General features: G+C 42.2%; 1 protein-coding gene across 10 annotated transcripts in view; it reads right to left on the reverse strand.

The window, feature by feature from the left end:
• EFCAB6 (EF-hand calcium binding domain 6) overlaps window positions 1–23,766 on the reverse strand; it is a 296,553-nt gene that overhangs the window by 248,045 nt on the left and 24,742 nt on the right. For 8 of the 10 annotated variants that reach the window (XM_058431306.1, XM_058431310.1, XM_032138757.2 and 5 more), the window contains 2 exons: window positions 14,146–14,291; window positions 4,666–4,877 (listed from right to left, as the gene is read on the reverse strand). In XM_058431306.1, coding sequence (XP_058287289.1) covers window positions 4,666–4,877; window positions 14,146–14,284 — 351 coding nt within the window. In that variant the 5' untranslated portion in view covers window positions 14,285–14,291. The remainder of the gene's footprint in view (window positions 1–4,665; window positions 4,878–14,145; window positions 14,292–23,766) is intronic. The other 2 variants (XM_058431312.1, XM_058431311.1) reach the window with 1 other exon arrangement.

Consider the following 23,766-nt stretch of genomic DNA (forward strand, 5'->3'; position numbering starts at 1 on the left):
AATGGAAACAAAAGTACGGAGCAGATTACAAGCAAAACCTTCTCATACTTCCTGCCCTGGTCAGTCATTAAAACACCCTGACACTCAAACATTCCTGACACAGGTCTTCAAATAAAATTGAAGCTAAAGTAAATTCAGACTATAACTGGAAAATTCTTTCCTAACTTTAAGGGGAAATTACCATGAAATCTTTTACTCATTTTGTAAGTGTCCAGTTAGGCTTACATTAACTACTAAAAAAGAAAGAGCATGTATCACCAAATGGATTCATCATATGACCATCTAGAAAAGCCACAGATGCTGGGAAGTCCGTGGATAGAGAAGGGAAGCCCTGCCCTTCATTCCCAATGACCCTGGCCTCCTGTAATGTGCCACACTGCAGCCTCCTTGACTGACACACAGGTCACAGGAGCTTAAGGTTCTGGGAATCTTGCTTGTCATTTAGGACAGACTATCAAGACCTGTTTTTTAAAAAGTCTTTGAAGTTCTACAGTTCTCAGTGGCTTCTTTTAAAAACAGATGTAGCTTTTAAAAACAGATACACATTTCATATTTTCTGTACTTTTGCTCTTCCTGCATAACTGATTAGCTTGGGAAGATTGTCAAAATTTTAAATTAACATTAGATCATGACTATAAGGACACATAGCAGGAAATAATATTTTAACTCTCCATTTGGCATAAAGTATCGGTTAAATCAAGTTTATGAGGAAACTGATAGAATGTTTACAAGGACGAATGTTCTTTAAAAGCAAAAGAACATTACTGTATGACATGGCAGTTCTCCCCTAGGTATGTACCCAAGAGAACTGAAAACATATGTCCACACGAAAACCTTTCACATGAATGTTCACAGCAGTGCTATTCACAAAAGTCAAAACGTGGAAACAACTCAGAGGTCCATCAGCCGATCAAAGGGTAAACAAAATGTGGTCTATCCATACAATGGACTATTACTCAGCCATAAAAAGGAATGAGGTACTAATTCATGCTGTAACATGGGTGAGCCTTAAAAGCATGTGCTAGACACAAAAGATCATATATGGTATGACTCCATTGATATGAAATATCCAGAATCTACAGTGACAAATCTATGGCGACAGAAGGTACATTAGTATTTGCAGATACAAGCGGAAAGGAAATGGAGAGTAACTGCTAAGGAGGGCAGTTTCTTTTTAGAATGATGAAAATGGTTTTCAATTAGATAGTGGTGATGACTGCGAAACTCTATGAATATACGGAAAACACCAATTTATACATGTTTAAAGCGTGAATTTTTATGATACATAAATTATACATTAATAAAGCTGCTATTAAAAATGTAGACAGCAATAAAGGGTGATGTGGAAAAAATCAAATGCACTATTTATCCATTATTATAGAAGTAAATAAAGGGGAAATTTTTTTTAAGGTAAGATAAAAGTTCTGTCTTCCTCCTCCTTTTCTATCTTTTCTAACAATTCAGTCCTAAAGTCATTAGATGGGACAGAGGAAAATGACATCACAGTGTTGGAGGAGCCATCAAAGCCCGGAGGAGGATATGGGGTGAGGAGGGCATCATCACAGTGGGGTGTCAGTGCCCATGAGGGTGCTAGAGTGCATTAGCGTCATCTTGGCTCACTGCAACCTCCAACACCTGGGCTCAAGGGCAGCTAATTTTTTTTTTTTTTTTTTAGATGGAGTTTTGCTCCTGTTGCCCAGGCTGGAGTGCAGTGGCACCATCTCGGCTCACCACAACCTCTGCCTCCCGGGTTCAAGCCATTCTCCCGCCTCAGCCTCCTGAGTAGCTGGGATTACAGGCATGTGCCACCATGCCTATCTAATTTTTGTATGTTTAGTAGAGACGGGGTTTCTCCATGTTGGTCAGGCTGGTCTCGGACCCCAGACCTCAGGTGACCTGCCTGCTTCGGCTTCCCAAAGTGCTGGGACTACAAGCATGAGCTACCATGCCCAGCCAAGGTCAGCTAATTTTTAAATTTTCTGTAGAGATGGGGTCTTCCTCTATTGCCCAGGCCGGTTTGAACTTCTTGGCTCAAGTGATGCTCCCACCTCGGCCTCCAAAGCATTGGGATTACAGGCATGAACCACCACACCTGACCTACTCGCAGTATGCTTCTATTGGATAGCTCTGTTCTGAAATATTATCCAAACATAATCAAATATGAACAGCCAGGGAAATAAGACCCCTCTCAATGGAAAAGACCATCAATGCAGGTCAACCTTGAGGTGACTAACGTGAAAATTACAAGAACTTTAAAGCAGCTATTTTAACTATGTTCAATGAGTTGAAAGACATATGCTCATAACTGCAGAAAAACAGAAAATCTACGCAGGTAAAGAGATCATAAAGAGGAATTAAATGGAAATTCTACAACTGTAATATACAATGTCTAAAAGTAAAAATTCAAGGGATGGGGCTAATAGTAGAATGAAGATGATAAGAGTCAGTGAACTTAAAGACAGATCAATAGACATTATCCAATCTGAATGATAGAATAAAACTTTTTTTAATGAACTGAGCCTCAGAGGCCAGTGGGACAATATCAAAATGTTTAAGAGAGGAAAGAATGGGACAGAAAAAAATATTTGAGAAAATTATGGCTCAAAACTTCACAAATTCAAAAAAAAGACAGAATTAAAGGGAAGAGAAAACTTTGAAACAGAACGTGGTATGCATAAGAAGAAACAACAAATAGAACTGTACTTTTTAAAATTTTAAGTCAGAAAAAAAAAGGGAGAGAGAGAGTCAGTCCTTGAAGTTAAGACTGGAATTTGGGAATGCCTAAAATTCATTGAGCTATTTGTTTTGATAACACATCATTCCCCTGTGTTGGAAGTATACACAGTGGGTTGTAGTATACAGCAAATTCTAAAAGAAGTTTTTAAATTACTAGGAGGTAGCATGAAGTCAGACTCTAATTAAGAACTAATGAATGAGGCCAGACACAGTGGCTCACACCTGTAATCCCAGTACTTTGGGAGGCCAAGGCAGACTGATCACTTGAGGTCAGGAATTCGAGACCAGCCTGGCCAACATGGAGAAACCCCGTCTCTACTAAAAATTTAAAAATTAGCTGGGCATGGTGGCACATGCCTGTAATCCCACTACTCGGGAGGCTGAGGCATGAGAACAGCTTGAACTCGGGAGACGGAGGTTGCAGTAAGCCAAGATAGTGTCACTGCACTCTAGCATGGATGACAGAGTGAGACTCCATCAAAAAATAAAAAATAAAAAATAAATAAATAAATAAATAATTTTAAAAAAACTAATGAATGAGTAAATATATATATACTTGTCTGCATGTGTGCATGCATGTTTGTGTGTGTACAAATTTAATTATTGGGTTAAATGGAATACTAATGATATTCTAGCCCAAATTTTCTACTTTTGATCATTACAGACTGATTTTGAAAAGGTTTGATTCCTACTGCATTTCATATTCCTTTTGTAGGGACCCCAAGGATATAGTCCACAGATTTTTACTTCTTTCATCCCCTGGTGTGGCACACCACCAGGTGGCCAAGGGCCTTCATCCTCCACATCCCTCCCCACATACCTGCATCACCCCTGCTGCAAACCCTTCACTGGCTCCCTACAGCCTCTAGGAGAAAGGTCGAACTGTTTTACTAAGTACTTTTCTGAATTGGCCCCTCTGGCCACAACATGACCCATATCCCTTCACTTCCGATAGAAATCACAGAACTACCCAGGTCCCTGAGTAAGCATGGCAGGCGGATGCGGGCATCCGAGCTTTCACACAGGCTGTCCCCTCTGCTATAACGACCTTTCCTTCCCCTCTCATCTCGAGAATACTCACTCCTTCATCAAAACTAAGTTAAATACCCCTCGTCCAGAAAGCCTTCCTGGACTACCTCTCCTCATTTTCAGATAGCTCTCCCTCCTGTAACTCCCAGCCACCCTGTCGTGGCCCCTCTCCCAGCACTTGCCAACACTCCATAAGTGTCTCACTGGGCTGGGAGCTCCTCAAGGGCAGGGCCTGAGTCTGATTTATCTGCACTGCAGTGTCTAGCATTGGATCTAGCATATAGCCGGTGCTCCATAACTATTTGATGAAGGGAAAAAATGCCAAAATACTAAGTTCCAAAATAGAAGTTGACCCAAATACATTTAGATGGACCCTTAAAAGAAATGAAAAGAAGGCCGAGTGCAGTGGCTCATGCCTGTAATCCCAGCACTTTGGGAGGCCAAGGTGGGCAGATCACCTGAGGTCAGGAGTTCGAGACCAGCCTGGCAACATGGTGAAACCCCATCTCTACTAAAAATACAAAATTAGCCAGGGGCCCAGCTACTCGGGAGGCTGAGGCAGGAGAACTGCTTGAACCTGGGAGGCGGAGGTTGCGGTGAGCCAAGATCGCAGCATTGCACTCCAGCCTGGGCAACAAGAGCGAAACTCTGTCTCAAAAAAAAAAAAGAAAGAAAGAAATGAAAAGAAACTGGCTGGAGCAGCGCTACATGCAAAATATGACCGAGTATCTGTCGATCGTGATCATCTAAATCAGCCTTAATTAACTGAATTATGAAAAACAAAACTTCAACTGCTCAGTGGCAACAGTGGGGGGAAGGGCGGGATAGGTTACCTGCTCCCCTGATCTACCTCAGCTTGTCTGGAATTGAGTGATTCTAAGTATATACAACATACAGCACCTGAGCCAACACGTCCTGAAACTGTTCTCGTGTGAGCGGCATCAGGAAGTCTGTGATGATTCTTCTCAGTTCACTTTTTGACACAGTCAAGTTCTGACCAGTATCCAGCAGCTGAAAGGCTTTTTGCAACTCATCCCCTCTGTCGGTAATTTTTTGAAATAAAATCCGTTTAACATCTAAGGAGGACAGTGTTGGATTTGCAACAGCTGTGGCTATAAAAGAGATACAGCTATTTATTAAACATGTTTAAAGCTGAGATACTAAACAAAAACTCTTGCACTGTTGAACGGAACCAAGAAAACTTATTAGATGGTATTTCTCTCACCATATCTAGGTTTACATGTATCACCGTAGATGACCTGTAATGAAAAATCTACTCAGTCATCTTTCAACTCTGAAATTTGGTCAATATAGAATAACAGTAATGACATTAGTAAGAAAAAAAAGAGAATCTTCTCTATAAAGCACATAGGTCAGTACAAGTGAAAAACATGGATATTGAAAGAAAATTTAGTCGATATCATTCAAATAAATCTTTAAAATATCATATTCACCTTTCATCCCCTTGCCAATTTTTGAGGGAAAAACATGTAATTCTTAAACCCAGACCATTTCCCTTTCAAAGACAAGGAAGAGATGGACGCTAAAATGTAGATATAAAAATGTTCCGAGGTCTGGGCATGGTGGCTCACGCCTGTAATCCCAGCACTTCGGGAGGCCGAGGTGGGCAGATCACCTGAGGTCAGGAGTTCGAGACCAGCCTGGCCAACGTGGCGAAACCCCATCTCCACTAAAAATACAAAATTAGCTGGGTGTGGTGGCACATGCCTGTAATCCCAGCTACTCAGGAGGCTGAGGCAGGAGAATAGCTTGAACCTGGGAGGCTGAGGTTGTGGTGAGCTGGGATTGTGCCATTGCACTCCAGCCTGGGCAACAAGAGCGAAATTCCGTCTCAGAAAAAAAAGAAAAATGTTTCGAGCTGTCTAAATAAGCTTTTGGGTTTTGAACTTTTTGGAAGGAAAGGAATAATGTCTTGACTAACATTTTAGGTCCCAGAGCTCTCTGTGTCAGCAAAGGAGAGGTGATACGCCATAGGCCTCCTTCCCCTCTCCAAGACAAAAACAACTAGAAGAACAATAGGTAGGACATTACATAAGCAAATATGGTGAGTACAAACCAACTTATGGTTCCAATCCGTATCGTATGTGTGAAGACACTGTTGTTCAGTTTGATATTTTATAACTGACTGGGGAAAGAGGAGACCAAGAATAATGGTAGTTGGTAAATCCCTCCTACTTACTTATGAGATAAACTTGGTAGCCATAGTTTATTTAGTAGCTCTTTCTTACACAGTAAATCCTAGATGGATGTTAAAGGGCTTTCACATTGCCTCATCCTTTATAATAATGTTCACAAGCAGCAGCTAGGGAGGGAGGATGCCAGTTCTTTCCCTTTGAATGAAAATTTCTTATCAAGCTGTTGCACATTTCTGGCATAAGGACAGTGATAGCTTTAGTCTTGGGGTGACCTGGGCAGGTGAAAGACTCCAAAGATCTTGGTGCACCAACTTGAACCCACCCAGAGGACAGGCTGGGATTTCCTCAGAGATGTAGGGTGGGCTGGGCTGTCTTCCGCTCGAGGGGATACAAGAGACAACATACAGGCACCCCACAGTGACACTGCCATGGAGATCGGCTGCAGCCCCTAACCCCATGAGCCACAGCACAGCAGGCTCTGGGGGGCACTTCCACCCCACACAGGGACTGCGCTGTCATCGGCGATTCTCCCCCGACACCCACTGAGGGCCCAGCGCAAGCAGGGCCTGTGCCGGGGGCTGGGGATGACTCTCGCTCCTGATGCCCACAGCCTCCGGGAGGGAGGTGATTCTGTAACTGGGATGCGGCGGTCCAGTGTGGAGACAGGCATTAGGTATCTGCAGGGAGCACGGGAGACCTAAACAGAGCATGGCTGGTTTCAGGTGACAGGATGGAAGGTGACAGGAAAGCCTATTCAGTGGAAAGCAACTTGGTGATCCTGAGGGAACAGAGCTGGAAGTGGGGCTGCCGTGGGGCGTGGCCAGCCTGGGCAAATGGAGGATGGGGGTGGGGACAAGCAGAGGCGCATTGGCCAAGAGATGGGACGGGAAAAGTCAGCAGGGCCTCTCCTTGGGCTTCATGCTCTGGGGTTATGAGACGGCACAGTGGGACTGTCATCAAAAGAACAACATAACCCTATTATCATTCTTCACCTTCCCCCTGGTACCACGTGGAGGAGGAACCGAAAGGGAAGGAGACTGATGGGGTGGAGACAGGCTGGGTGACTACAGCTGCTTAGGAGAGGAGCGACACAGTACCATACTAGCATGATGGTCACAGAGCAAAAAGACTTCGCATGAATAAAAGAAACGTCAAGCGGGGAGGTCTACAGACTCCCCTGATTGGAGGGGCCAGGTGAGGGATGGAGAGAGGATGGAACACCTGCGTCTGGCCTGGGTGGCTGGGCAAGGGCAGCACCCTTCACTTAGAAAGGGAAGAGGGAAGATGCAACAGATGGTATTTTCCAAGATGGGAATGGCAAGATCTCCCAACACAATATCATGTTAACACTCCTCCCCGCAAAAGTGGGCATATGCTCCCCCGTTGAATCCGGTGGGCCCATGACTATGGCAGAATGGACATCTATCAGTATGATACATGACATGCATGATCTCCAAGATGAGGTCACGCAAGCTGCTACAGCCTCTGACTGGTCCTATTTATTTATTTATTTATTTATTTATTTATTTATTTATTGAGATGGAGTCTTGCTGTCTCCCAGCCTGAAGTGCAGTGGCGCAATCTTGGCTCACCGCAACCTCCACCTCCTGGGTCCAGGCAATTCTCCTGCCTCAGCCTCCCGAGTAGCTGTGACTACAGACACCTGCCACGATACAATTTTTGTATTTTTTAATAGAGTCGGGGTTTCACCATGTTGGCCAGGCTGGTCTCGAACTCCTGACCTCAGGTGATCCACCCTCCTCAGCCTCCCAAAGTGCTGGGATTACAGGCGTGAGCCACTGCACCCAGCCATGCCTGGTCCTCTTTAGATGCTCACACACAGACACCACTTGGCTGTGAGGAGGCCAAGGAGCCACTCCAGCAGGCCACATATAGGAGTTCTGGGCAACAGCCTTAGCTGAGGTTCCAGGCAACAGCTGCGTCAACTGCTAGCCATTCAAGGACTCTGGCCCCCGATGTGAAGTCAGCCCAGCCTCTGCACCTCCCCAGCTGGACTGCGTGGAGCAGAGACAAGCTGACCTGCCCAAACTGCGGATCTGTGAGCAAAATAAATGACTGTTGCTATTTCAAGCCACAATGTTTAGGGCAGTTGCACACAGCAATAGATACCTAGAACGGAAGAGGAAAAGGCTTATGGAAAGAGAATGAGTTCAGCCTGGGATATCTAAGTGGGATGTCCATCTGAAAGTTGAATACATACTCTGGAGATTAGAGAGGCTGGAGTGGAGATGCAAGTGTGGGAATCACCTGCATGGAGGCCACAGGGAAACAGGCCCAATGGGAAGAGCAGAAGGGGCTGTGGGAAACACTGACTTGTAAAAGGAAGTGGAATTCATTCATTCAAAAAATGTCGTATGTCAACAACTATCATATTTCAACCACTATTTTCAGCCCTGCGGGTACTGCAGTGAATCAGACAGGTACAGCTTACAATCTGGAGGGGAGACGACAGACAAGAAGCCAATAAATAAATAAGCAAATGATGGGGTCATGGTGCACAGTGACACGTGCAATGAAGATGGAAAGACAAAACAATGAGGCAGAGTACAGCGGGGGCCTGCTTTAGAGGGGATGGTCAAGGAAGTCTGCTCCAAAGTGGGTTTGTGAGCTGAAACCCGGAAGGATAAAAATGAGCCAGCCAATCAAGAAGCTGAAGTAAGAATGTCTTCAACAGGGAAACCATAGCAACCAGTAAAGAACCCCTGAGCAAGAAGGAGCTTGATATGCCCAGGAAAGAAAAAGGCCAGAGTGGACAGTGTGGCACATAGCAGGTAGGATGGAGAACAGTGAGAGCTCAGGCCAGGGAAGGAGAGGGCCAGTCCACACAGGCTTCAGGCACCTGCAGAAAGGATGGCGTTTTCTTCAAAGTGCAATGGAAAGGCTCAGGAGAGTTTAGGGAGGGAAGCAACGTTATCTAATACAGCCTCTGTGTGGGGTTTTAAAAATGTGTTCTGGCTACTATGTAAAGAATGGATTATAGGGGGCAAAAAATGAGGGAGGGAGACCAGAGAGGAGGCTGCTTCAAGGTCTAGGAGGTAACTGTGGCTTGAACCAGGTGGTAGCCCTGAAGGTAGACAAAAAGTAGACAGATAGGAGACATGATCTATCAGATCTGTAGCTGACAAGGTTTTGCTGATGGATTGGCTGAGGAGGTGCGTGGGAGGGTGTTAATGAAAATAGAGAAATCAAGGATAATCCCTTGGTGCTGGACATGAGGAACGAGATAAACGACAGTGTCATTGCTGAGATGGAGAACACGGGGGAGTCAAGAGACCCGTTTAGCCAGTTCGGGTCTGAGATGCCCGTTAGATGCGGTGCACCAAAAAGATCCACGAGGCAACTGCATATACGATTGGGAGCTTAGTGGGGAAGTGAGGATGGAGCTATCATTTTGGTTACAGGTGGCATTTCAGGACATGGAGCCAGATGACTCACTTAAGAGAGGGCAGACAGGGAACAGAGGAATAAGCATAGCCCTGATGGGGGGAGAAGGAACTTAACCCTCCCACAAGAGTTCCAAGAACACTCAGTAATGCAGGAAGCACTCGGGCTTCCCTTCCATTTCTGGCTGTCACTCAGAATCTCAGAAGCAGCTGATTCACACACAGCGGCTGTGTGATTCAGTATCAGCCGGTGAGCACTCTTTCTCCCTCTGCCCACCAGCCTGAACATCCTCCTCCCGCCCCCAGTGTCAGAGGGGGATCCCTCTTGTTAATGTACACCTCTGTCTTGAAATCCTTTCTTGGACTTCTCATATATATATTTTAGTTGCTTTCTTAGAAGCCCCACCATTGCAATCAATAATTGTAATTTAAAAGAATCAGAAAACATTGATTTGAGACTATTTTAAAATATGTAAAGGAAAACTTTTTATTCCATGTGCCTAATGTAACGTCTGACGATGAAAATGAAAGCAGTAACCAAGCTTGCAGAATCTGCTGGTGGGAGTACAAATTGATAGAATCTTTCTGGAGGGCAATTTGACAAAATTTTCCATATCCGCTTAGGATATAGAAAGTCACAACAGACTGTCACTGTCACCCTAACAATGAGAACAAGTAGGATAAGCTAAAATATATATATAGTTTTAAAACCCACCAGAGATCTGAGGATGCAAAGAAACTACAATTCAGGAAAGGACAAGCCACTCATCAGAGAAAAAAGAATGATAACTCCTTCCAGCCCTGTGGCACAGTGGGTAAAAAGCAAATTCGTTACAGACAGGGTAGGAAGAAAACAACCCAGTATTTAGCAGCCACATGAGGCTGACAGATGGATGAGATTCCCAGGGGCCTTGTCACAGAGCAGGTCTGCACTCACCCTCTTGGGCCTTCCCCCAGTGCAGGTAAGTAGCACTGTACCAAAGGCTAGGGCTACAGGAGAGCTGAGTGATCCACCCCAGCATGGCACACAAGGTTTTGCACAAGTTCGGGGCAGCTATTTACCAAAGGCTGAATACAGGGAACAAGAGCTCAGGTGAACCCTCTGAAGCATATGGGCCCTTCACTAAGTGTCAGTGGCCCACTGAAGGTTAAATCAGGGCCACAGGGTGGACAGAGATGTTCCCAGGTGCAGGAAGCCATGGCAGAGCTGGACAACAAAGAGACCTCCCATGAAACCCCCCCAAAATGGCAGGTAGGCAGTAAAGCAGAGAGAGATCTTCCCGCCACATGCGAAGCTGGTGGCTGGGCTATAAAGCAGAGAGATCTGTGGAGTCTCACCAGTGCTCACACCTCAAAGACCTGTTGAACGCAAGCATGTGAAACCAGGGGTAACCCAAACGACTAAAACTGCAACAAAGTCAAGGCACAGCTCACCTGAGAGATTAAACTGAGCTCACCCGGCTAGAAACCTGAGAGAAGAAGAGGCTTTCCTTTTCTGGTGGTAAATATTATTGACTTCTGTCTCTGCTGTTTTTAACACAAGTATCTGGCATTACTTTTTTTTTTAATTGCAAGACAAGTGAAGAAGAAAAGGTAACCTAATCAAGGTAAAAACAGTCATCAGAAGAACACCCACAGAAAGAATAACGACCAGGTAGAAATGATCAGGTATTCAAACTGAGAATGGGAAATATGTTGGCAAGATGAAAGGGAAAAGCTGAGAACACGGTGAACATATAGCGAATTTCAGTAGAGAAATGGAAAGCATTTTTAAAGAGCACATGAAAAAAATCTAAAAATTAAAAATAACAATATCAGAAGTTAAGAATTCACTTGTTTTGCTTAGTAGCAGAGTGTACATGCTAGAAAAAAGAACTCGTGAATATGAACTCAGGTTTATAGAAATGATTCAACCTGAAACACAAAGATAAAAACACTTAAAAAGGAAACAGTGTGTCTAATATTTATTTGCTTATTTGATGTATGAGTTATACAAATATATATCTACAGTTATATGTTGTGCATGTATGAAAAAGAGACCAGCCCAACTGCTGATGATACCCTCTTATAGAGGAAAGTGGTGCTGGGAGGCAAATATATCTTTAATTTTTAAAAAGTAAAAAAACGCTGGGCATGGTGGCTCATGCCTGTAATCCCAGCACTTTGGGAGGCCAAGGTGGGCGGATCACAAGGTCAAGAGATCAAGACCATCCTGGCCAACATGGTGAAACACCATTTCTACTACAAACACAAAAATTAGCTGGGCATGGTGGCACGCACCTGTAGTCCCAGCTACTCAGGAGGCTGAGGCAGGAGAATCGCTTGAACCCAGGAGGCAGAGCTTGCAGTGAGCCAAGATTGCACCACTGCACTCCAGCCTGGGCAACAGGGTGAGACTCCATCTCAAAAAAACAACAAGAAAAAAAGTAAAAAAAAAAAACACTCCAGTGCACTAAAAAGTACCACCAATAGAAATAAAAAGCAAATGACAAAAAAGAAAAATACCTGTGGCACTAAGGCAGATAGAAGGTTCACATTTTTAATACACAGAGAGCTCATACTAGTCACTAAAAAAGACCAACCCAAAGTAGGTAAACAGGCAAAGGACATGAACAGGCAACTCACAAAAGCAAAAGGCATAAGCCTGGTAAACTTGAGAATAACAGTTAACCTTACTATTCAGGAAATGCATATTAAATTCACAATGGAATGTTATTTTTCCATATCCAATGGGCAAGATCTTAAAAGATAATCTATGTTAGGATACTTAGAAATGAGCACTTGTAAGTATCATGAGTGCGAATGTGCTAAGGTGTGAGCTTCCTGAAGGGTAATCTGGTGGTACTCATTAGGAACCTTAAGAGTAAGAACAGGCTGGGTGCGCTGGCTCATGCCTATAATCCCGACATTTTGGGGATTTGAGGCCCGGAGTTTGAGACCAGCCTGGCCAACATGGTGAAATCCTGTCTCTACTAAAAATACAAAAATTAGCCAGGTGTCGTGGTGCGTGCCTACGATTCCAGCTACTCAGGAGGCTGAGGCATGAGAATCACTTGAACCTGGGAGGCGGAGGTTGCAGTGAGCCAAGATCATGCCCTTGCACTCCAGCCTGGATGACAGAGTAAGACTCTGGCTCAAAAAAAAAAAAAATAGGAACACCTTTTAACCCAGTCATCTCACCTCACTCTAGTCTTCTTTGTACGATCAGAAAGTTGGTTAAATAAAGATATATCTAAATTAGATTGTAGACATGGAGCTATTGAACTGAGATGCATTTATTGCTGATGATGTATTTTGATGTCAGAAACTGCTAAACTAATCCCCGATATCCGCTCTCCTCTTTCTCCTTAGAAATAGACCCCTGAGTTTGGGTAGACACACGGTTGTTGGAAACAGTCTCTATTTTGCAGGCTCCCTTGTAGATACATGGGACCTGGTGGTTCAAGTCCTGCCAGTTGCAAGTAAGCCTGAGTGTCCAGCATGACTAGGATGGCTTCACCCAATTACCAGGCAAAACCTAACTTCTTTCATAAACCCAGCTTCTTCTTTCACAGTGGCCCACTGATTCCTCAGGCTGTGTTCATGCAGTGCTTTGTAAGTGCGTCTTATGGCATTTGGCTCACGCTACTTGAATTCTTTATCTCCCTCTCTAGACTGTGAGCTTGTCTAGGGCAGGCCTTCTCTCAGGTGCATCTCTTTATTCTCAGCACCTATTACAGTGCCTGTCACATATTATGGCTCAGAAAATGTGGATAAATGAATGAGTAAATGAAGGAACTAATACATGAAATTAAAGGATATATATTTTTGGAAAATAATAACGTCAAATTCTGTTGCTTTTAAAACTGGTAAGAACTCCAGATGAGTTGAAAACCTATGTCCACATAAAAACCAGTACACGAATGCTTACGGTAGCTTCACTTATAATTGCAAAACACAGAGGCAACCAAGATGTCTATTTATTATTATTATTATTTTGAGACAAGGTCTCACTCTGTCACCCAGGCTGGAGTGCTGTGGCACGATCATGGCTCACTGAAGCCTTGACCTCCAGGGCCTAAGCCATCCTCCCACCTCAGCCTCCCAAGTAGCTGGGACTCTAGGCATGTACCACTATGCCTGGCTAATTTTTTGTATTTATTTCCTGTAGAGACAAGGTCTTACTATATTGCCCAGCTTGGTCTGGAACCCCTGGGCTCAAGCAATCTTCCTGCCACGACCTCCCGAAGTGCTGGGATTAACAAGCATGAGCCACTGTGCCTGGTCAATACATGGCATTTTATACATTTGTCTAAAACTAATACAATCTACACCATCAAGAGTGAACCCTAATGTAAACTAAGAACTTTAAGTAATAATAATGTTATCGGTATGGGTTCATCAATTGTAACAAATGTACCACACTAATATGAGATGTTAATTATGGGGAAACTGGGGGTGGGAGTGAGGGGGTGTACGGGAACTTCCTGTGTTTTCTACTCAATTTTTTTGTACACCTAAAACTGCTAAAAAAAAAAAATTAAGTCTACTAATTTACTGAGTGAGTTTTTATTTATATAAGCCCCTGAATTCTGGAATCATACTCCCTAGGTTCAAATCCTGACATACCACTTAAAAACTTGTAACTTTTAGGCAAATAGCTTAATCAACCTGTGTCCCAATTTCCCCATATAGAAAATAGGGATAAAAATAGAGCCTAATTCATAGAGTTATTGTGAGGATTAAATGTCATGTGAATCCTTTGAACTAAGCTTGGTACATATTAAATACACATAAGTGATATCTACAGTTAGTGATCTTATTTGCTCATGAATACTTACGTGAAGATGATCTGAACATATTTGGGGAACCATTCCTTGAATATACTCTACACGGTGAAGAATGGGGTCTTGAATGTGTAAATTTTCGTGTGTGAGGATGCAACCTAAGCCAGTCCGGTATAATCGCCATTTTGCACATTAAATCCCTGTGATATAAAAGAAAACAGATTACGTTACCTTAAAGAGCATACATTCCAAATGTGGCCAATTTCCTATCTATTCCTTTTCTGAAAGGACAGCTGGAGAGTGTAAAAATGATGCTAGTCATAATCTGCTTTGCTGATGTTTCAGACTATTCTTAAAGTGAACACAAAAATCATCATTTTGGACTCCTTGTTTTCAGCATATCCAATAAACTTCAAAAACGGCAAAATAAAGAGACTTTTGGATAGAAAAATCCACCTACATCTTGACTATCACTGACTCATTTCTTTGGTAGGCAGTAAGGGGAAGAAAGTTTGGATTCTCTGAGCTTTTCTGAAGTGCCTCAGTATAAATTCAACATGCAGTCAGAGGCAAAGCTGGGATGACAGGAGCGAAACTGGTGGAGTAAGGACCTCTGAAAATCCTCTCCTCCTTTAAATCAATGGGGACACCAGGAAAAATTGTCGAAATCAATGTTTTTTCAGAACTCTGGAAATTAACCAAAGGCTTACAGCAATCTGGGGAGCATTTATTCCCCCAAAATGGCTGAATCTCAATATGAAGAACACGCCTCACGGCATTTTAATTTGCCTCATTCCCATTCCCCCTCACCTGCCTCCCCCCACCCCACCAGCTCTGATGTAGCCATCAGCCTGCAATCACAGGGAAAGCCCAGCAGGCTGACAGTCACTGGAGTGGACCGAACAGGGCTGGAGCTCTGTCAAAGCCTCTTTACCAGGAAATTATCATTATTTGACCTGATGTTTCCCTGAAAGATCCTACTCCCAAGGCTGTCTTTATTTGAACTCAGAGCTCACTCAGTGAACACAGCCTATCATGAAGAGGCATTTGTTAGAAGACATCAGAGGCGATTGTTGTTTAAAATCATGGCTACCTGAATGGGTGGATAACGGGGCAAATAATAGGCAAACAAAAAGCTTCAACGGAAAAGCTGGGGAATGAGATGTCCATAGGGACTTGAAAAATGCCCACATATTCTTGGAAGTCTAGCAAGTCACTCAGTGCACAGAGCTAGAACCGTTCCCAGGGAGAGGTGCGTGCTCAGGAAAGACCTGAGAAGGCCCTAACCTCTCACTTCCAACTGACCTTCAAGCTCTGCACAAGCAGGAAATGAAGGCTAAGACAGAGTTATAAACTGCCTAGCTAAGTGTTGAAGGAATGCTCCAATACAAAAAGCCCCTCAGCAAAAATTGGGAGATACTGTTCCCAGGCATTTACGGAAATTTCTATCCAACCATGAGCTGACCACTAAGCTAACCAATCAGACTCTAGTGGCCATATATAACAAAAAAATACAGACTTTATAAATTTTAGAAAACTCAATAAACAAATGAATGACAAGCAGTAACAACAAAACATGGAAAGGGATGAGAATATGATTTACACAACTACTATATTATATTATTTAAAATGTCATGGGCCTAGCATGATGGCTCATCTCTGTAATCCCAGCATTTTTGGAGGCTGAGGCAGGAAGTTCAAGACTTGAGCCCAGAAGTTCAAGACCAGCCTGGGCAACTTATTGAGACTCTGTCTCTACAAAAAAAATAAAAATAAAGAAAATTGACCAGGCATGGTGGCATGCACCCATGGTCTCAGCCACCAGGAGGCTGAGATGGGAAGAGCAGTTGAGCCTGAGAGGTTGAGGCTACAGTGAGCTGTGATTACGCCACTACACTCCAGCCTGGGCAACAGAGCAAGACTCTGTCTCTAAATAAATAAATAAATAAATAAATAAAATGTCCAGTTTTCAACAAAAATTTATGAGATATGCAAAGAAACAAGGAAGTGTGGTCCATACTTATTTTCAGAAACTATGCAAGAAAGAAAAGAGTAGAGTGAAATATTTAACGTGTTGAAATAAAAACCCCACCAACCTAGAATTCCAAACTCAATGAAATTACTGTTCAAAAGTGGATGAGAAATAAAGACTTTCTTGAGCAAACAAAAATTGAGAGAATGTGTTGCCAGCAGACTTACTTCCAAGAAATGTTAAAAGGAATTCTTCAGAAAGGAAAGGCAAGGTGCAGTGGCTCATGCCTGTAATCTCAGTGCTTTGAGAGGCTGAGGCAGGAGAATTGCTTGAGGCCAGGAGATCAAGACCACCCTGGGCAACACAGCAAGACCCTGTCTCTACCAAAAAACTTACAGGATGCAGCTAAAACAGTGCTTAGATGAAAATTTATAGATGCTAATGCCTATATTTTAAAAAGAAGAAAATCTCAAATTACTAACCTGTTTATTCCTTAAAAAACTAGAAAAGTAAGAGTAAACTAAAGCCAAAGCTAGTAGAATGAAGAAAACAATAAAGATTGGAGTAGAAAGAAATGAAATCAAGAATAGAAAAATAGACAAAACTAACCAAAGTTACTTTAAAAGATTATCAAAATTGACAAATTTTTAGCTAGACTAGCCAAAAACAATGAGAAAACACTCAAATTATTAAAATCAGTGATGAAAGGAGACATTACCACTAACCCTACAGAAATAAAAATGATTATAAGGGAATACTATACACAACTGTATGCTAACAAATTAGGTAACCTAGATACAATGGAAATATTCTTAGGAAGATGTAAGATACTAAAACTGACTAAAGAAAAAACAGAAATCTTGATAGAATTATGACAAAAGATTGAATTAATAACCAAAAAACTTCCTGCAAAAGAAGTCCAGAACCAGGACCAGATGAGTTCACTAGTAAATTCTACCAAACATTTAAAGAAAAATTCAAGGCTGGGCATGGTGGCTCACACCTGTAATCCCAGCACTTTGGGAGGCCAAGGTGGGTAGATCACCTGATGTCAAGAGTTCAAGACCAGCCTAGCCAACGTGGCGAAACCCCGTTTCTACTAAAAATACAAAAATTAGCCAGGCATGGTGGTGCATGCTTGTTATCCCAGCTACAAGGGAGGCTGAAGCAGAAGAATCGCTTGAACTTGGGAGGTGGATGTTAAAGTGTGCTGAGATCAATTCACCTAATCCTTCACAAATTCTTATGAAAAACAGAAGAAGAAACATTTCTCAACACATCCTATGACGCCAGTATTACCCTGATACCAAAATCAGAAAAGACATTAGAAAAAAAGAAAGTGGCCAAGCGCAGTGGCTCACACCTGTAATCCCAGCACTTTGGGAGGCCAAGGCAGGCAGATCACGAGGTCAGGAGATCGAGACCATCCTGGCTAACATGGTGAAACCCCGTCTCTACTAAAAATACAAAAAATTAGCAGGGCGTGGTGGCGGGTGCCTGTAATCCCAGCTACTCAGGAGGCTGAGGCAGCACAAACCTGGGAGGCAGAGTTTGCACTAAGCCAAGATCGCGCCACTGCACTCCAGCCTGAGCGGTAGAGTGAGACTCAATCAAAAAAAAAAAAAAAAAGAAAGAAAAAAAAAGAAAGAAAAGAAAAAAGGAAAGCTAAAAACCAATATTCCTTATGAGTATAGGGAAAATTCTCAAAAATAGAATCCAGCAAACTGAATCCGGCAACATAGTTTTAAAAATCAGACAGCACGGTCAAGCAAAATTTATGCTAGGAATGCAAGAGAGGTTGACCAAAAATCAATTAATGTAACAGACCATATTATTAATCAAGGAAAAAAAACCACATAATAATCTCACTAAGTGCAGAAAAAGCATTTCATAAAATCCTACATCCTTTAATGATTCAAAAAATAAACACTCAACAAATTAGGAATGGAAGGGAACTTCCTTGACTTAATAAAGGGCATCCAAAAAACACTCACAGGTAATGTCATATTTAATGGTGAATGACCAAAAGTTTTCTCCATAAGATCAAAAAGAAGACAAGAATGTCTGTTCTCACTACTTCTATTAAACATTATATTGAAGGTTCTAGCCAGAGCAGTTAGGCAAGAAAAATAAATAAAAGGTATCCATACTGGAGACTAAGATGAAAAACTACCTCTATTTGCAAATGACATTGTTGTATATATAGCAAATCCTAAGGAATACAGGCAGACAGACAGATACACACATATGCACACACACACACACACTTAGAACTAATAAACAAGTTCAATAAGGTTGTAGGATACAAGATCAATATACAAAACTCAGTTATATCTCTATATACCTACAATGAACAATCTGAAAATAAAATTAAGGAAACAATTCTATTTACAATATCATCAAAAAGATAAAATACTTAGAAATAAATTAAACAAAAAGTACAATATTTGTGCACTAAAAACTACACAATATTGTTGAAAGAAGTAGAGCTGAATAAATGGAAAAATATCCCATGTTCATGGATAAGATGGCAATACTCTCCAAACTGATCTATAGCTTCAACCCTATGTTTACCAAAATCCCAACTGCCTTTCTTGAAGAAATTGAAAAGTTGATAGTGAAATTCATATACAAATGCAAGGGACCCAGAATAGCCAAGACAATCATGAAAAATAAAAATAAAGTTGGAGGATTTATACTTCCTGATTTCAAAACTTAATAGAAAGCAACAGTAATCAAGACAGTGTGGTTCTAGCATAAGTATGCACATATAGATCAATGGAATAGAATTGAGAGACCAGAAATAAACTTTTACATTTATCATTAATTGATACTTCTCAAGGGTACCAAGACCATTCAATGGAACAAAAAGTAGTCTTTTCAATGAATAGCGCAAAAGAGTGAAGTTGGGCCCCTACCTCACACCATATACGAAAATTAACTCAAAATAGATCAAAGCCCTAAATATAAGAACTAAAACTACAGAATTCCTAGAAGAAAGCATAGGTATAAATCTTTGTGACTTTGGATTAGACAATGATATCTTAGATATGATACCAAAAACACAGGCAACTAAAGAAAAAGTAGATTAATTGGACTTCATCAAACTTTAAAACTTTTGTGCTTCAAAGGATACCATCAAGAAAGCACTAAGATACCCCACAGAATGGAATAAATTATTTGCCAATCATATATCTGATAAGGATTTAGTATGCAGGATATATTAGGAACTCTTACAGCTCAATAATAAGGGACAAATAACCCAATAGAAAAATGGGCTAGGGATCTGAATAGACGTTTCTTCAAAGAAAATATACAAATGACCGGTAAGTACATGGAAAGCTACTCAACATCACTAGTTATAGAAAAATGCAGATCAAAACCACAGTGAGATACCACTTTACATTCATTAGCAAGGCTATAATAAAAGAAACAAAGAATAACAAGTATTGGCAAGATTATAGAGATATCGGAATTCTCATATTACTGGTGGGAATGTAAAATGGTACAGATACTTTGGAATAGAATTTGAGAATTTCTCAAAAAGGTAAACATAGAGTTGCCATATGGCCAAGCAATTTCACTCCCAGGTATATACCCAAGGGAATTGAAAACATACATCCACCAAAAAAAAGTTGTACTTAAATATTCATAGCAGCATTATTCACAATAAACAAGAAGTGGAAACAACCCAAATTCCCATCATCAGTGGGTGAGTGGATAAACAAAAAGTGGTAGATCTGTTCAATGGACTATTATTCAGCCATAAAAAGGAATGAAGTCCGGATTCATGCAGTAACATGGATCAACCTTGAAAACATTATGCCAAGGCAAACCCCCAAAACCACATACTATATCATTCCATTTATATAAAATGTCCATAACAGGCAAATCTAGAGACAGAAAGTAGGTTAGTGGGTGGCAAGGAAGGGGAAGCAGGGGCAAAAAAAAAAAAGAAAGTAGATTGGCAGTTGCCAGGAACTGGAAGAAGGGAGGAATGGGACTGCTGATGGATACAGAGTTTCTTTTAGAGGTGACAAAAATGTTCTGGAATTAGATAGTGGTGATAGTTGCACAACTTCGTAAATATACTAAAAGAACACTGAATTATACACTTTAAAAGGATGCAAATTTTATGGTATATGAATTATATCACAATTAGAAAAAAGGAGGAAGAGAAGGAGAAGGTGGAGGAGGAAGGGGAAGACAGAGATGCAGCAGCAGCACTGGGTGAGCCAAGGGAGACGTTGCTCCCGTGGGCACCTTTGGCAAAGGTAGTTCCCTTTCAATAATTTCTAAGGCAATATGTTTACTTGACAGTTTAGATTATGATTTAAAGACCTTAGAGGAAGCAGGGCAAAAGCAAGACATCCAGATGTACCCCTGTGAGAGTCACAGTGGTGTCCTGCTCACCATCAGCCAGGCTCACGCCCCCACTGTCAGAGCTAACTTGGCTGTGCTCCTAATGCAGCAGACCTAATGCTCAGCGGTCACCACACTGTTACATGCCTTCGTGATTTTTAACTCAGAGATACTGCCAGTCTGTGGCAATGAGGAGTTTGGCCTATTAGTGTTTCAGAAAATAAGGGGAATTTTAGTCTGACTCATTCCTTTTTGGCTACTCTCAACATAAGCGTGAATTAAGAAGGCCAAGCTCCAGTTCTACAAGGAAGTTTATAGCATAATTGTCTGAGGCTCCTAAGTTGGCTAACCTTCTCACAAAAAAAAAAAAAAAAAAAAGTTTTCCTACCAGGTTCCATGTATTAAATGCAAGTGCAAAATTATTTAATATTCAAAAATAGATGGATGTGGATGGCACTATACGAGTATACAGAATCAGACTAGATGATGCTTCTGAAGTCCTCAATTTGAAGAATCGCAAAGTTTACAGAGTTGAAGAAATGAATAAGAATTTTTTTAATGTGCAAGAAATCCACATTGGCTAGTACTTTGCCTTCCCTCTCTGGGCAGGCACCAACTCTGCCTTGCACTATACAGTCTAGAGACCTGTCTTATTTGCCACAGTCAGGTGGCAGGTCCTGTATGTAAGAATCACCTCATGGCTTATACCATAGGAGCCCTAGAGCCTCAGCAATCCCACACAGATCCTTCTTGGGCTGGATTAATTTAACTGAATTGAATCTTTACAGAGGTAAACTTCCAGAATTATACTGAAAAACATAGCTTGGTATCTGTTCACACAGTCAACACATATTTATTCAGTTCCTTTCTAGGAGTCTGGAGATCAATGAACAAAATAGGTAAACTCCTGGACCTTGTGGATCTTATACTGTATAAATGGAAGGCAGGCAATAAACAAATTAATCATACAAGTGAATCAGGTCTACGGAGACTAGTGGAGCAAAGAATAGAAGACACTAAGCAAAGATCTAAAGGAGACCAAGAGGGGAACCATGCAGTTAGGGGGACAAGGAAGAAACAGGCGGCCAGATGAAGGACAGCCTTGCAGGCTAGTGTGAGGCTTGGCTCTTACTGTGATACCTGACATGTGAAGCCTCTAGGGGGTTACAGAGGAGATGATCTGGCCTCTGGGTTAAAGGAATACCTCTGGCTGTATGTCACGAATAGGCTTACAGGTGCAAGGGAGGAAATGAAGACAAAAGTCTTCTGCAATAATCCATGCAACAGAAGACAGCGGCTCAGACCATGTGGTTTTTGTAAAAGTATTGAGAAGTGATCAGATTCCAGCCATATTCTGAAGGAGGAGTCCATCATACTCTGGTAGATTTGATTCAGCATGCAAAAGAAAGGTTGGATTGAATGACCATTACCTGAGATGGGAAAGACTGCAGGTAGAACAGGTTTACAGAAAATCAACACTTCCATTTTGGACATTCAAGTTTAAGATGCCTATTGGGTATCCAACTAGATATACTGAATAGGTCACTGAATACATGAGTTTGAGTTCAGGGGACAGATTGGGGATGAAGATAAAAGTTTGAGAATCCCAGCACTTTGGGAGGCCAGGGTGGGCAGATTGCTCGAGCTCAAGAGTTCAAGACCAGCCCGGGCAATATGGCAAAACCCTGTCACTACAAAAATACAAAAATGAGCCAGGTGTGGTGGTGCACACCTATAGTCCCAGCTACGCAGGAGGCTGAGGTGGGAGGATCACTTAAACCTGGCAGGTGGAGGTTGCAGTGTGCCAAGACCACACCACTGCACTTCAGCCTGGGTGATAGAAGTGAGACTGCCTCAAAAAAATAAAAGTTTCGGAATTGCCAAAATATCATGTTATATAAAGGCATGATATGAGATAGTCCCATCAAGAAAGTAGGTGTAAAAAAAGAAAAGGTCAAAGGGCTGAGCCTTGGGGTCCTCCAACATTAACCGCTGAAGGAGATGAAGAAGAACCAGGAGAGGAGACTGAGAAAGACCAGAGGCCACAGTCCTAGAAACCATGAGAACAATAAGTTCTAATGAGGAGGGTTGATGGTGAGTGTCAAATGCCACAGTAATAAGGGCTTCGGTTTGAGTGAGCCCTAAGGCACCACCGAGGACCCTGATAGTAACAATGTTGGGGGAATGGTGGGGGAAAGCCTGTCTAAGTGAGTTCCTGAACAATTCAGAGGAGAACGAGCGACAGTAAATAGAGACAGCAGTTTCAAAGAACTCTGCTATAATGGGGAGAAACAGTAGAGCTGAGAGACAGTGTGATGACTGGTCTCAGGAGACATTTCTTCAAGATGGGAGAATCAGCAGCATGTCTGGACACTCGTGACAGCAACGTAGTAGCAGGGCAAAGAGAAATGCAGCAGGAGAGAAAGAAGAGCCTCGCTGGTTCCCACGGTTGGCCAATGGAGATGGGATCCCATGGACAAGTAGCAGGGTGAGCCTTCATGGTGACAAAAGAGAAGCTGGAGAATGTGGACTCAGGTGTGGTGATGGGAGCTTGTGGCAGCTCCCTTCTGATTCTGTTTTCTCCTTGAACTAGGAAGTCAGGTCATCAGCAGCGAGTGAGGCTGGGAGAAGTGAGGCTCAGGATTGAGATCACAGGACACAGAATGAAACACTGTCTAGAAGAGAAGGCAAGTCGGGGAGCGGGGAAGTGAAGTGACAGCCAGGAAACTGTAAGAGCCATCTGAGGTTCATGGACACGAACCTGTGGTTGTGTGTTTTTCTCCAGCCATGTTCAGCAGCACAGGTAGGCAAAAAGTTGGGTTTAATTTGTGCCAGGATTTTGACAGGCAAGTGTGATACCACAAGTCAAGGGTGTGTGCGAGGGAAGTGGAGATGTGCACATCTTGGCCACGAAGGAGCACCAAGAGTGATGGGAATTATCTGTGTAGCTGAAATAATAAAACAAGATTGAAGAAATTAAGAGACAAGAAACAGCCTGATGAGGAATTTTAAGAAGGCAAATACATTATCTAACTCAATTATTTATTGGGAACTCACGGAGTCAAGAAATGTGCTTAATATTTATGAAACTTATAGTTATCATTTAACTCTTGCCACACCCAGTTATTCTTCTTCCCACATCATAGGTGAGGAAATTAATGTTCAAAGCAGGCCAGTGACTTGCCCTGGGCTACATGACTGCGGAGCCCCAAGGCTGGAGACTAAGCCTCTCTCTTCCGGAACCAGGAGACATGCTCTTCCCCGATGTCAAGTTCACATGGTTGTCAATGACCAAAGCTTTCCTGTCTCTTTTTACAAAATTAATAACACGTTCCTTAAGA

Source organism: Hylobates moloch, unplaced genomic scaffold, assembly GCF_009828535.3.
Source record: "Hylobates moloch isolate HMO894 unplaced genomic scaffold, HMol_V3 SCAFFOLD_19, whole genome shotgun sequence".
In the NCBI taxonomy this organism is placed as follows: Eukaryota; Metazoa; Chordata; class Mammalia; order Primates; family Hylobatidae; genus Hylobates; species Hylobates moloch.